Here is a 13,171-nt window from a genome sequence, read left to right on the forward strand (position 1 = left end):
CACAGTTTGAGAACTGCAAAATTAAGCATCTTGATGGTATCTTCTAGACTGAGCACTGAATCCCATTGGGTAGATAGAAAAATTAACCTAAATAATCTATACAGAAGCCCCTGAAACCCCATAAGATTGGGTCCCTAATCCATGAACTATTGGAACTCATTTACAAAACTTTTCTTAAACATTACATGAATATGTTGTCTCATACTATAGAATTAGAATTTATAATCCCTATTCCGTGATATAATGTATCTTAATTAATTAATCTTTAAATAGTTTTTTCCCTCAAAAATCCGATTTAAATTCAATTTTTTGATTTTTTTTTTGAGTCATTGATTTTTATCCACCCTGACAGCTGGGTATGGTCGGGGGGAAGGATTGGTCCTCAGCTGGAGCAAGGCAGGAGCCGGGGCAAGATGAACACAGTGGGTCATGGGGGGAGGATTAGTCCCTGCTGACTGGAGCAAGGCAGGGGCTGGGGGCAAAAGTACAGCAGGGCAGGAGCTAGGGTTGGTCCTTGGAGCAAGGGAGTGGCCGGGAGTAAACTGCAAGCGCAGCAGGGCTGGGGAAGGGGTAAACAGGATCCCCCCCTCACCCCTGCCCACATAGAGCAGGTACCTACCTTCTCCCTGGTTCTAACCCATTCCCTTCGTCTCTCTCTGCACCGAGCTGAGGGTGGGGGTGCAGGGTCTGGGAGGGAGTTAGGGTGCAGAAGCAGGCTGGGGGTTGTGGGTGCAGGGTCTGGCCAGGAGCTAGAATGACGGAAGGGGCTCAGGGTTGGGGCAGGGGGGTTAGGTGCGGAGCGCTTATCTGGGGAAACTCCCATTTGGTGCGAGGGGTGCAGGTGAGTATCTGTATGGGGGGGTGCAGGAGCTCCTGTTTAGTGCTCAGGGTGGGGGTGGGGATGTGCAGGAGTCAGGGCATGAGGTGGAGGGGCTGGGTATATGTGAGGGTGCAGGAGTCAGGGCAGGGTTCTGGGGGTGTGTGAGGGGGTGCAGGAGTCAGGGCTGGGATCAAGGCAGTGTGTGTGGGGGTGCAGGAGTCAGGGCTAGGAGGTGTGGGGGGTGTAGGAGTCAGGGCAGCAGGCTGGGTGTGTGTGAGGGGGGTGCAGGAGTCAGGGCAAGGAGGTGTGGGGGGTGCAGGAGTCAGGGCAGAGGGCTGGGGGTGTGTGAGAGGGTGCAGGAGTCAGGAATGGGGTCATGTGGAGGTGTTGGGGGGTGCAGGAGTCAGGGCAGGGGGCTGGGGGTGTGTGAGGGAGGTGCAGGAGTTACGGCTGAGGGCTGGGGATGTGTGAGGGGGTGCAGGAGTCAGGGCTGGGGTCATGGCGGTGTGTGGGGGGGTGCGGGAGTCAGGGCAGAGGGCTGGGGGCATGTGAGGGGGTGCAGGAGTCAGGGCTGGGGTCATGGTGTGTGAGGGTGTGCAGGAGTCAGGGCTAGGAGGTGTGGGGGGTGTAGGAGTCAGGGCAGAGGGCTGGGTGTGTGTGAGGGGGGTGCAGGGGTCAGGGCAGAGGGCTGGGAGGTGTGGGCTGGGGTCGTGCGGATGCTCCCAACCCCTGCCCCGAGCAGCTCATGTCAGGGGGCTGGAGGGGATATGCCCCGATTCCACTCCTTTCCCCAAGGCCCCGCCCCTGCCTCTTCTCTGCTTCCTCCCTCTCCCTCTCCCTCTCCCTGGCAGCAGTTGGTCAGTGGCAGGGAGGGAGAGGGGGAGGCAGGAACCGCCCGCTGGGGGAAGAGGCGGAGAAGTGGGGAGCTTGGCGGCCAGCACAGCCTGCCCTGTTGAAGCAGGACAGAGCCCCAGGAGCCGCAGCACCAAGCTTCTGTCCCCTCAGGGGAGAGCGGGGGATGGAGAAGAGCGGCCGCCGGGGCCCCTTCGGGGTGTGGGCCCGGTGCCATAGCTGGCGCCATGGTGCATCAGCTACTGCCCGCGGTGCTGCCCCGCCTGCCGCGGTGACAGCTGGGCCCAGCCCAGGCCGCGCCCCGCCGTTCCGTCCCCCGGCTCCGTGCGCGGTGGGGCGGCCAGCCAGCGCCCCTGCTCGTCGAAGATAAGACAAGTTAAAACGTAAAAAAAAGGGGGTCACCGTTTTTTGGCACCTCCACATCTTGGTGCCCGAGGCAGTGGGCAGAGTCCTCGCTGTGTGCCTGGCCCGACACAATTGCAGGGGGTGGGGTGTAGAAGACAGAAAGAGAGAGAGAGAGAGACTCATCCTCCAGCCGGGGTCAGTCTGAGAGAAATTGGCTGGGGTCCCAGTCTCACTCTTCTCTCGGGTGCCATTTCCCAGCTGGGTTCCTTACCCTTCTGGTGCAGCAGCAGCTGGTAGAGCCGGTAAACCCCCTCCCTGGCCTGCCAGGTGATGTCCTTGGCTGGGTCACCGACGAACAGAGCCAGCTGTGCCACGTGGTGAGCCATCCTGAGGAATTCGGATGAGTTCTAATGGGAGGGAGAGGGAGAGGGGACTTAATCAGCATTTTCCTCTCAGCTCCCAGTCCCCGGCTGGGCCAGGACTCTCCTTCTCCTCAGCCCATCTGCAGGAGATGCTAGAGGATAGGAGCTAGAGCAAGATCCTTAATTGTCTCTGCCCGCAAGGGAGCCTGGAGCACAGGGATGTGGGCAGAGCCCTCCATGAGAATTTGCTGCCCCAGCTGCTCCAGGATGACAGGAAGGCATGAATCTGGAGCATGGTCCCCTTAAAAGCGAGAGTCACCAGGTAACCAGGACACGAAGAACTTGACTCAAGCTGGGCACATTCTCTGCTTCGACTCTGCCTCCCCAAGAGGAGCACTCCTAACCCACAGCCCCTGCAGCAGCAGATCCTACAGCCCGTTGGAGCCAGCCCACCTACGCCTGGAGTCAGGAAGCTGGGGTCAGAAGCCACTTATGTCAAAGTCAGGGAGGGTGATGGTGGATCTGAGCAGGACCGTGCGCACCCTGGACATGATCCAGTAGTTAATGTACTGTGGGGAAAGGAGGCAGCTCAGGATCAATGGGCAGGTGCATGTGTTGTGCTAATGAGCCCCTCCCCATCCCCAGGGGGCTGAGACATTGTATGCGGGGTGGAATACCTGATTCATTGATCGCAGAGCTTTAAAAGGGGATTGTTGCCCCCAGGACGAAGCTTGTAGGTCACAACTTGTCATTGTCTCTCTACATTGGGACAATGCTCGGTGTCGGGGCTGGTCCCATCCTCCCAGAACTCCTGATTCCTGAACAGCTCACCAGGAAGGAGACAGACCCCTCACCCCTCCCTTCCTCAAGTCCTTGGTTGGGTGAACGGACTGAGTGTGAGCACAATCCCCCCAGGAATCTCGGGCCTGTCAGAGACAAGGGCTGATTCTCTGGGTCCTCCTGTTTCTCGAGGAACAAGCGTGTGACAAGAGGACCATCTTCTGGATCTCACAGGAGCGGTTCAGACTCTCACTCCCCAAGCCAGCCAGGGGCCCCATGGTTAGTGCTCAACAGAACCAGGCAGAGCTCTGGCTTGAAGTCCCAGCTCCTTCCTCTGTCCTTCAAGGAGGAAGGGCATGACGCTGCATTGTACTGACTGCCCTGACCAAGGATGGCCCACTGGGGGCCCAGCTAGGAGGACAGCCTGGAAAAGGGATCTAAGAGTTAAGGGAAAATTGCCCCCACCCCTCTCATGGGGCTCACCTCCAAGATGTAGTGGAGCCTGTTGGTGTCTGGGGACTTTGCCAGCGGGTTCCCCAGCATGGCATCCAGGAGGTCTGGCAAGACCCTATGCAGATCCTACAAAGCAAGGGAGAGTCATGGGTCAGAGTTAGGGAAACTGGGGCTACACCTGCCACAGGATGGGAAGAGGGGGTCTCTTGGAAGCACTGGTGAGACCCCCAAACACATATCCTGGCCTCTCTCATTCACATCCCACTGCAGGCAATTCGCAAGGATTCGTGGCAGGATGACAGCTGGCTCTTCAATCTGGGATTTAGCACGATCTACCTGGACTTGGGTGGTGTCCTTCTCTGTGCCCAGAGTGAAGACTGCATGCAGGGCAGCTCGAAGGAGGTGGGTCTCCAGCGCTGGCTCAAGGGCAGGTGTCATGGTGCTGGCAAGAGAGAGGAGCCGGTTTTAGACTGTGCAGTGCAGGGGTGGGACTAGCACCAACACGGACGAGAAGCTGCAGGGAAAGAGACAGAGGCGGGCGAGAACGGAAACTGAGGCACCAAGCCAGGGACTGATAAGGCCAAGGTCTCCCACACAGACAGTGGCAGGGCAGGAATAGTGTCTGTTCCCTGGACCCTGCTGCCCCTCCTGTATCTGATCCAAGGAGTCAGCCTCTCTCAAAAGCCATTGCAATGTTACTGGAGGGAAAAAAACAGCAGCCAGGAGAGAGAGTGAATCTTCCCGCCACCTCTGCCAGAGGAGACACCCTTGGGACGTGACCTGGGAGTGGGAGGGGCAGTGACTCCCAGCCATGGGCCTGAGCAGCACCAGGGTTAGGGGAACCGGGCAAGAGGGTCTTGGTACCTGAGGTTGCCCACAGCAATCAGGGAGTTGGACAGGACGGCGCTGGGTGGAGAATCATCAGGAAGCTCCTCAATGAGCTCCTGTGAGACCCAAAGGAGACAAAGGAGCATGTGAGCTTTGGGCCTCACTCACGCTTCCCAATAAGGAGATTACACAGCCAGTACCCCACACAGCCAGCAGGATCCCCCCACCTACCTCCCGCTCCTCCGATTCCTGCCCACTATTTCTCCCATCTCCTCTCCCCAATCTTCAGCCCCAGCAATCCCTGCCCTCAGCTGCCCCTCCAGCACCAGCCATCCCCCAACCATCAGCCCGGGGAGACCCCTGCCCCTCCCATGTCTCTGTCCACCCTCCAGCTGCCGGGTGCCGTGTCTCACTCACCACAATCCTCTCCTCCACAGCCGCCTTGCAGCAGTGCGGCTCCAGTGTGTCCTGCCCTCTCTGCTGTGCAGCGAGACACGCGGGGTGGATGGCGTGCAGGAACATGAGCTGCTGGGCCTCATCCTGTACCCACCAGGAGTGGGGTTAGGGGAGATAGAGCCAGTTAGCCAGGGACCTCCCTGCCCCAGCCACACCAGCTCCAGGACTTAGGCCTGAATGGGGGATAGTGGGGACCCGCCCATTGTCCAAATCCCCCACGACTCCTACACAAGCAGGGTCAGGAACTGGGTCAGTGCCTGTGGGGGGGGAGACCCCGGGTGGTGTGGGACAACACCGTTATCTTGGGGGTCCCAGATCATGGAGAAGAAAGGTCCCCATTAGGGGTGGTGGCACATGAGGGCCAAGACCCTCTGCAGGGGGTTGGGATGCTGGGAAGGAGTGGGACAATCTCAGTTCCAGCACTGCTGGGGAACGTTTGTACCTTCTCTTGGCCCGGGAGCTGCTCTAGGATGTTTTTGAGAGCAGCCTCCTCTGTGAGCACATCCACCCTTTCCTCCTCCTCCTCATCCTCTAAGTCCCTGGTGGTCCCTGCACCAGGGAGAGAAGGGGACAGGGTGACTCCTGCTGCCACTCGGGGAAGGACAGGGGCATGGTGGGGCAATGTGCCCCCTTCCCACCTCCGGGACCTAGGGCAGATCGGGCCCCACCCTTCCCCCTCTCAGTGATGCCTTCAGCCACCAACTCCTTCAGGAGCCCATAGCAAAGAGACACCCCTCCCACCCACTCTCCTGGACTCCCTGGGAGGTGCCTCTCCACTTGCCCTCCTGCCTCCCTGCCCAATGGAGCACCAAGGACCAAAGTGGCAGCATCTAGTGTCAGTGGGGTTCACGTGGCTCAGGCCAGACACCTGGGCTGGGGACCCACCCCCATAGCACTGGTCGAGGGCCTGGGCCCAGCGGGTTCACAGCCCCCTCCTCACCCCTCCCTGAGCCCAGCCTGGCTCCTCACCTGGAACAAAGCAGAAGCGTCCATCGGCCTCGCTGCTGCCCGAGTCCCACTCACTGCTGCTGTCCCATGGGGCGAGAGCCGAGCTTGCTGGTGCTGGTACAGGGATCCTCCACCTCCTACCCTGGGAAGGCTGGAAGGTCCTCAGGGACCGGGCAGGGTGATGCCTCCTGCTGGAAATGAGGGCTGGGCTTCTGGGGCCGCTGCTGCCCCAGTGCCATCCTGCCCGGTTCCGCTCCTGGGCTGGGTCCTGCCTGCCCAGACGCATCGTGGCCCAGCTCCATTTTGGCCTGGCCATTGCCTCTGCCACCTCGGTGCCTGCACCAGGAGCGGGTTTCCTCTGTCAGAAGGCTGGGCACTTTCACCTCCTGGCCCGGCCAGGAGCTCCTTCCCCACCAGCGGGGACGGAGGGAACGCTCTGCTCCTGGGGAAGATGGCAGCTGCTTTCCTCAGGCTCGGGGGCCACCTGCAGAGCCTTCTTCCTGAACCTCCTCAGGAGCCTGGCCATCCTGGAACCGAGCGGGCAGTAGGCGTGAGTCTGGGGTCAAGGCAGCCTCTCACGAACCAGCCTTTTTGGTCCCTCCCCATCCCTGCCCCAGTCAGAGCAGCTCCTCCTCCCCCCACAGGGGTTCAGGGAGTGCAAGCAGGAGTTCATTGCATGATCTGCTCCCAATGTTCCCCCTCGTCATCCCTAGTGCTGCAATAACCAGGGAGTCTCGTCCTTTTTGAGCACTGGGGTCAGTCACAAAGACCATCGGTCACTTTGGACAAGCAGCTCCCTCCTGCCATCCCAGGCCACACTTCTCCCTGCCCAGGTTAGAGAAGGAACAGAACCCAGGAGTCCGGACTTCTCCTGGGAAACCATTCCCCACTTCAAAGTCCCTAGGCTTAGCAAGGCCAGGGCCCCCTCGTTTCCCATTGATTTCCATGCTCAGCAGCTCACAGCATCTGGCCCAGCTCAGAGACTCTCAGTCTGGGGAACTGTCTCCCACAAGGGAAGGGCTGGGAGCCCCTTTGCTGGGACCTTTCCAAACACACTGGAGATGGCTCTGGAGAAGCCCCTCCCCGGTCTGAGAGTGAGGGGCTCCTGGGGGCTGTTTGTAAATCCAATCTCCTTTGGGAGAGATTCTCTCCCCCTCTTTCTGCCTCTCCCCAGACAGATAGAGAACGCCACAGAGGAACTCTAATGCCACTCACTTGCTCTAGGTGATGGAGCGATGGATGGAGGATGTTCAGTGTCATCCCTCGCCCTTCTCCTCACTCTCCAAGCTAAGGCAGGCTGGAGAGGGTGGTGACCTGAGGAGTTACCCAGCCCAGCCAGCAGGCAGGGTGATGACACTGAGCGATCGACTGGCTGGAAAACAAGAGTCTGTCTTATTGGCAAGGGACGGAGAAACTCGGTCAGCCCCAGGGGGTAGAGATCACTGCTGTAGTGTGGGGGTGACAGCGCCTCCAGGATCCTGACATCCCAGCACTTTACACACCTTCCTGGAGCCTCCCAAGCCCCCTGGGCTGTAGGGACTGTGATCCCAACCCAACTGATGAGAAACAGGCCTGGGGAGGGGAAGCTACTGGCTCAGGGTCACACCAAGTGTCAGAGCTATGGATGGGACCCAGCAGTCCTTATTTCCAGGCCCCTTCACTAACCACTGCTGCACACTCCCTCCCACAGCTGGCAATTACAACCAGGCCCTCATGTCCGCTCCCCCTGACTTTCAGAGGGAGTGTGCTCTGCTGGAGTGACTGGACCAGGGAATTGGGAGTCAGGACTCCTGAGTTCCATTGCTGGGTTTCCTATTTGATCCATTGCTGGTTGTTTTCCTTTTCCTGTGGGACTTTGGGCAAGTTGCTCCCCCGTCTATGGCTCTGTCCCCAGCAGTCAAATGGGGATTTAATACTTTCCCGCTATTGGAAAGTGCTCTGACACTTGGTGTGACCCTGAGCCAGTAGCTTCCCCTCCCCAGGCCTGTTTCTCATCAGTTGGGTTGGGATCACAGTCCCTACAGCCCAGGGGGCTTGGGAGGCTCCAGGAAGGTGTGTAAAGTGCTGGGATGTCAGGATCCTGGAGGCGCGGTCACCCCCACACTACAGCAGTGATCTCTACCCCCTGGGGCTGACCGAGTTTCTCCATCCCTTGCCAATAAGACAGACTCTTGTTTTCCAGCCAGTCGATCGCTCAGTGTCATCACCCTGCCTGCTGGCTGGGCTGGGTAACTCCTCAGGTCACCACCCTCTCCAGCCTGCCTTAGCTTGGAGAGTGAGGAGAAGGGCGAGGGATGACACTGAACATCCTCCATCCATCGCTCCATCACCTAGAGCAAGTGAGTGGCATTAGAGTTCCTCTGTGGCGTTCTCTGTCTGTCTGGGGAGAGGCAGAAAGAGGGGGAGAGAATCTCTCCCAAAGGAGATTGGATTTACAAACAGCCCCCAGGAGCCCCTCACTCTCAGACCGGGGAGGGGCTTCTCCAGAGCCATCTCCAGTGTGTTTGGAAAGGTCCCAGCAAAGGGGCTCCCAGCCCTTCCCTTGTGGGAGACAGTTCCCCAGGCTGAGAGTCTCTGAGCTGGGCCAGACGCTGTGAGCTGCTGAGCATGGAAATCAATGGGAAACGAGGGGGCCCTGGCCTTGCTAAGCCTAGGGACTCTGAAGTGGGGAATGGTTTCCCAGGAGAAGTCCGGACTCCTGGGTTCTGTTCCTTCTCTAACCTGGGCAGGGAGAAGTGTGGCCTGGGATGGCAGGAGGGAGCTGCTTGTCCAAAGTGACCGATGGTCTTTGTGACTGACCCCAGTGCTCAAAAAGGACGAGATTCCCCGGTTATTGCAGCACTAGGGATGACGAGGGGGAACATTGGGAGCAGATCATGCAATGAACTCCTGCTTGCAGCCCCTGCACCACTGTGGGGGGAGGAGGAGCTGCTCTGGCTGGGGCAGGGATGGGGAGGGACCAAAAAGGCTGGTTCGTGAGAGGCTGCCTTGACCCCAGACTCACGCCTACTGCCTGCTCGGTTCCAGGATGGCCAGGCTCCTGAGGAGGTTCAGGAAGAAGGCTCTGCAGGTGGCTCCCGAGCCTGAGGAAAGCAGCTGCCATCTTCCCCAGGAGCAGAGCGTTCCCTCCGTCCCCGCTGGTGGGGAAGGAGCTCCTGGCCGGGCCAGGAGGTGAAAGTGCCCAGCCTTCTGACAGAGGAAACCCGCTCCTGGTGCAGGCACCGAGGTGGCAGAGGCAATGGCCAGGCCAAAATGGAGCTGGGCCACGATGCGTCTGGGCAGGCAGGACCCAGCCCAGGAGCGGAACCGGGCAGGATGGCACTGGGGCAGCAGCGGCCCCAGAAGCCCAGCCCTCATTTCCAGCAGGAGGCATCACCCTGCCCGGTCCCTGAGGACCTTCCAGCCTTCCCAGGGTAGGAGGTGGAGGATCCCTGTACCAGCACCAGCAAGCTCGGCTCTCGCCCCATGGGACAGCAGCAGTGAGTGGGACTCGGGCAGCAGCGAGGCCGATGGACGCTTCTGCTTTGTTCCAGGTGAGGAGCCAGGCTGGGCTCAGGGAGGGGTGAGGAGGGGGCTATGAACCCGCTGGGCCCAGGCCCTCGACCAGTGCTATGGGGGTGGGTCCCCAGCCCAGGTGTCTGGCCTGAGCCACGTGAACCCCACTGACACTAGATGCTGCCACTTTGGTCCTTGGTGCTCCATTGGGCAGGGAGGCAGGAGGGCAAGTGGAGAGGCACCTCCCAGGGAGTCCAGGAGAGTGGGTGGGAGGGGTGTCTCTTTGCTATGGGCTCCTGAAGGAGTTGGTGGCTGAAGGCATCACTGAGAGGGGGAAGGGTGGGGCCCGATCTGCCCTAGGTCCCGGAGGTGGGAAGGGGGCACATTGCCCCACCATGCCCCTGTCCTTCCCCGAGTGGCAGCAGGAGTCACCCTGTCCCCTTCTCTCCCTGGTGCAGGGACCGCCTAGGACTCAGAGGACGAGGAGGAGGAGGAAAGGGTGGATGTGCTCACAGAGGAGGCTGCTCTCAAAAACATCCTAGAGCAGCTCCAGGGCCAAGAAAAGGCACAAACATTCCCCAGCTGTGCTGGAACCAAGATTGTCCCACTCCTTCCCAGCATCCCGACCCCCTGCAGAGGGTCTTGGCCCTCATGTGCCACCACCTCTAATGGGGACCTTTCTCCTCCATGATCTAGGACCCCCAAGATAAGGGTGTTTGTCACACACCAGCCGGGGTCTCCTCCCCCACAGGCACTGACCCAGTTCCTGACCCTGCTTGTGTAGGAGTCGTGGGGGATTTGGACAATGGGCGGGTCCCCACTATCCCCCATTCAGGCCTAAGTCCTGGAGCTGGTGTGGCTGGGGCAGGGAGGTCCCTGGCTAACTGGCTCTATCTCCCCTAACCCCACTCCTGGTGGGTACAGGATGAGGCCCAGCAGCTCATGTTCCTGCACGCCATCCACCCCGCGTGTCTCGCTGCACAGCAGAGAGGGCAGGACACACTGGAGCCGCACTGCTGCAAGGCGGCTGTGGAGGAGAGGATTGTGGTGAGCGAGACAGGGCGCCCGGCAGCTAGAGGGTGGACAGAGACATGGGAGGGGTAGGGGTCTCCCCGGGCTGATGGTCGGGGGATGGCTGGTGCTGGAGGGGCAGCTGTGGGCAGGGATTGCTGGGGCTGAAGATTGGGGAGAAGAGACGGGAGAAATAGTGGGCAGGAATCGGAGGAGCGGGAGGCAGGTGGGGGGATCCTGTTGGCTGTGTGGGGTGCTGGCTGTGTAATCTCCCCACTGGGAAGCGTGAGTGAGGCCCAAAGCTCACACGCTCCTTTGCGTCTCACAGGAGCTCAATGAGGAGCTTCCTGATGATTCTCCACCCAGCGCCGTCCTGGCCAACTTCCTGATTGCTGTGGGCAACCTCAGGTACCAAGACCCTCTTGCCCAGTTCCCCTAACCCTGGTGCTGCTCAGGCCCATGGCTGGGAGTCACTGCCCCTCCCACTCCCAGGTCACGTCCCAAGGGTGTCTCCTCTGGCAGAGGTGGCGGGAAGGTTCACTCTCTCTCCTGGCTGCTCTGTTTTTTTCCCTCCAGTAACATTGCAATGGGTTTGGGGAGAGGCTGACTCCTTGGATCAGATACAGGAGGGGCAGCAGGGTCCAGGGAACAGACACCATTCCTGCCCTGCCACTGTCTGTGGGGTGACCTTGGCTTTATCAGTCCCTGGCTTGGTGCCTCAGTTTCCGTTCTCGCCCGCCTCTGCCTCTTTCCCTGCAGTTTCACGTCCGTGTTGTTGCCAGTCCCACCCCTGCACTGCACAGTCTAAAACCGGCTCCTCTCTCTTGCCAGCACCATGACACCTGCCCTTGAGCCAGCGCTGGAGACCCACCTCCTTCGAGCTGCCCTGCATGCAGTCTTCACTCTGGGCACAGAGAAGGACACCACCCAAGTCCAAGTAGATCGTGCTAAATCCCGGATTGAAGAGCCAGCTGTCATCCTGCCACGAATCCTTGCGAATTGCCTGCAGTGGGATGTGAATGAGAGAGGCCAGGATATGTGTTTGGGGGTCTCACCAGTGCTTCCAAGAGACCCCCTCTTCCCATCCTGTGGCAGGTGTAGCCCCAGTTTCCCTAACTCTGACCCACGACTCTCCCTTGCTTTGTAGGATCTGCATAGGGTCTTGCCAGAGCTCCTGGATGCCACGCTGGGGAACCCGCTGGCAAAGTCCCCAGACTCCAACAGGCTCCACTACATCTTGGAGGTGAGCCCCATGAGAGGGGTGGGGGCAATTTTCCCTTAACTCTTAGATCCCTTTTCCAGGCTGTCCTCCTAGCTGGGCCCCCAGTGGGCCATCCTGGGTCAGGGCAGTCAGTGCAATGAAGTGTCATGCCCTTCCTCTTTGAAGGACAGAGGAAGGAGCTGGGACTTCAAGCCAGAATTCTGCCTGGTTCTGTTAAGCACTAACCATGGGGCCCCTGGCTGGCTTGGGGAGTGAGAGTCTGAACCCCTCCTGTGAGATCCAGAAGATGGTCCTCAGAGAAGAGTCACACGCTTGTTCCTCGAGAAATAGGAGGACCCAGAGAATCAGCCCTTGTCTCTGACGGGCCCGAGATGCCTGGGGGAATTGTGCTCATACTCAGTCTGTTCACCCAACCAAGGACTTGAGGAAGGGAGGGGTGAGGGGTCTGTCTCCTTCCTGGTGAGCTGTTCAGGAATCAGGAGTTCAGGGAGGTTGGGACCAGCCCCGACACCGAATATTGTCCCAATGTAGAGAGTCAACGACAAGTTGTGACCTACAAGCATCGTCCTGGGCACAACAATCCGTTCTGAAGCTCTGATATCAATGAATCAGGTATTCCACCCCGCATACAATGTCTCAGCCTCCTGGGGATGGGGAGGGGCTCATTAGCACAACACATGCACCTGCCCATTGACCCTGAGCTGCCTCCTTTCCCCACAGCACATTAACTACTGGATCATTTCCAGGGTGTCGCGAGAGAGAGCCAGGGCCATTAGGAGCAGCACTGTCCTGCTCTGATCCATCATCACCTTCCCTGACTTTGACATAAATGGCCTCTGACCCCAGCTTCCTGACTCCAGGCATAGGTGGGCTGGCTTCAACGGGCTGTAGGATCTGCTGCTGCATGGGCTGTGAGTTAGGAGTGCACCTCTTGGGGAGGCAGAGTCAAAGCAGAGAATGAGCCTGGCTTGAGTCAAGTTCTTCTTGTCCTGGTTAAGTGCCAGCTCTCGCTTTTAAGGGGACCATGCTCCAGATTCATGCCTTCCTGTCATCCTGGAGCAGCTGGGGAAGCAAATCCTCATGTAGAGTCCTGCCTGCATCTCTGTGCTCCAGGCTTCCTTGCGGGCAGAGACAATTAAGGATCTCGCTCTAGCTCCTATGCTCTAGCATCTCCTGCAGATGGGCTGAGAAGAAGGAGAGTCCTGGCTCAGGTGGGGACTGGGAGCTGACAGGAAAATGCTGATGAAGTTCCCGCTCCCGCTCCCTCTCCTTTCGATTAGAACTCAGACAAATTCCCCAGGATGGGTCACTATGTGGCACAGCTGGCTCTGTTCATCGGTGACCCAGCCAAGGACATCACCTGGGAGGCCAAGGAGGTGGTTTACCGGCTCTACCAACTGCTGCTGCACCAGAGGGGTAAGGAGCCCAGCTGGGAAATGGAAAAGGAGGACTTGTGGCACCCTAGAGACTAACCAATTTATTTGAGCATAAGCTTTCGTGAGCTACAGCTCACTTCATCGGATCCATACTGTGGAAAGTATAGAAGATCTTTTTATACACACAAAGCATGAAAAAATGGGTGTTTACCACTACAAAAGG

At 59.0% G+C, this 13,171-nt stretch overlaps 1 protein-coding gene across 1 annotated transcript; it reads left to right on the forward strand.

Moving 5' to 3' along the window:
* Positions 1-9,353: 9,353 nt before the first annotated feature.
* On the forward strand, positions 9,354-12,370 carry LOC311522720 (maestro heat-like repeat family member 5; the record flags this gene model as incomplete). Its single annotated transcript, XM_084632208.1, has 6 exons — positions 9,354-9,377; positions 10,264-10,386; positions 10,679-10,758; positions 11,182-11,365; positions 11,498-11,593; positions 12,293-12,370. The coding sequence occupies 6 exons, from the start codon at positions 9,354-9,356 to the stop codon at positions 12,368-12,370; spliced, it is 585 nt and encodes a 194-aa protein (XP_084488334.1).
* Positions 12,371-13,171: the final 801 nt, after the last annotated feature.

Source organism: Lepidochelys olivacea, assembly GCF_965140295.1.
Source record: "Lepidochelys olivacea isolate rLepOli2 genome assembly, chromosome: 6".
Lineage (NCBI taxonomy): Eukaryota > Metazoa > Chordata > Testudines > Cheloniidae > Lepidochelys > Lepidochelys olivacea.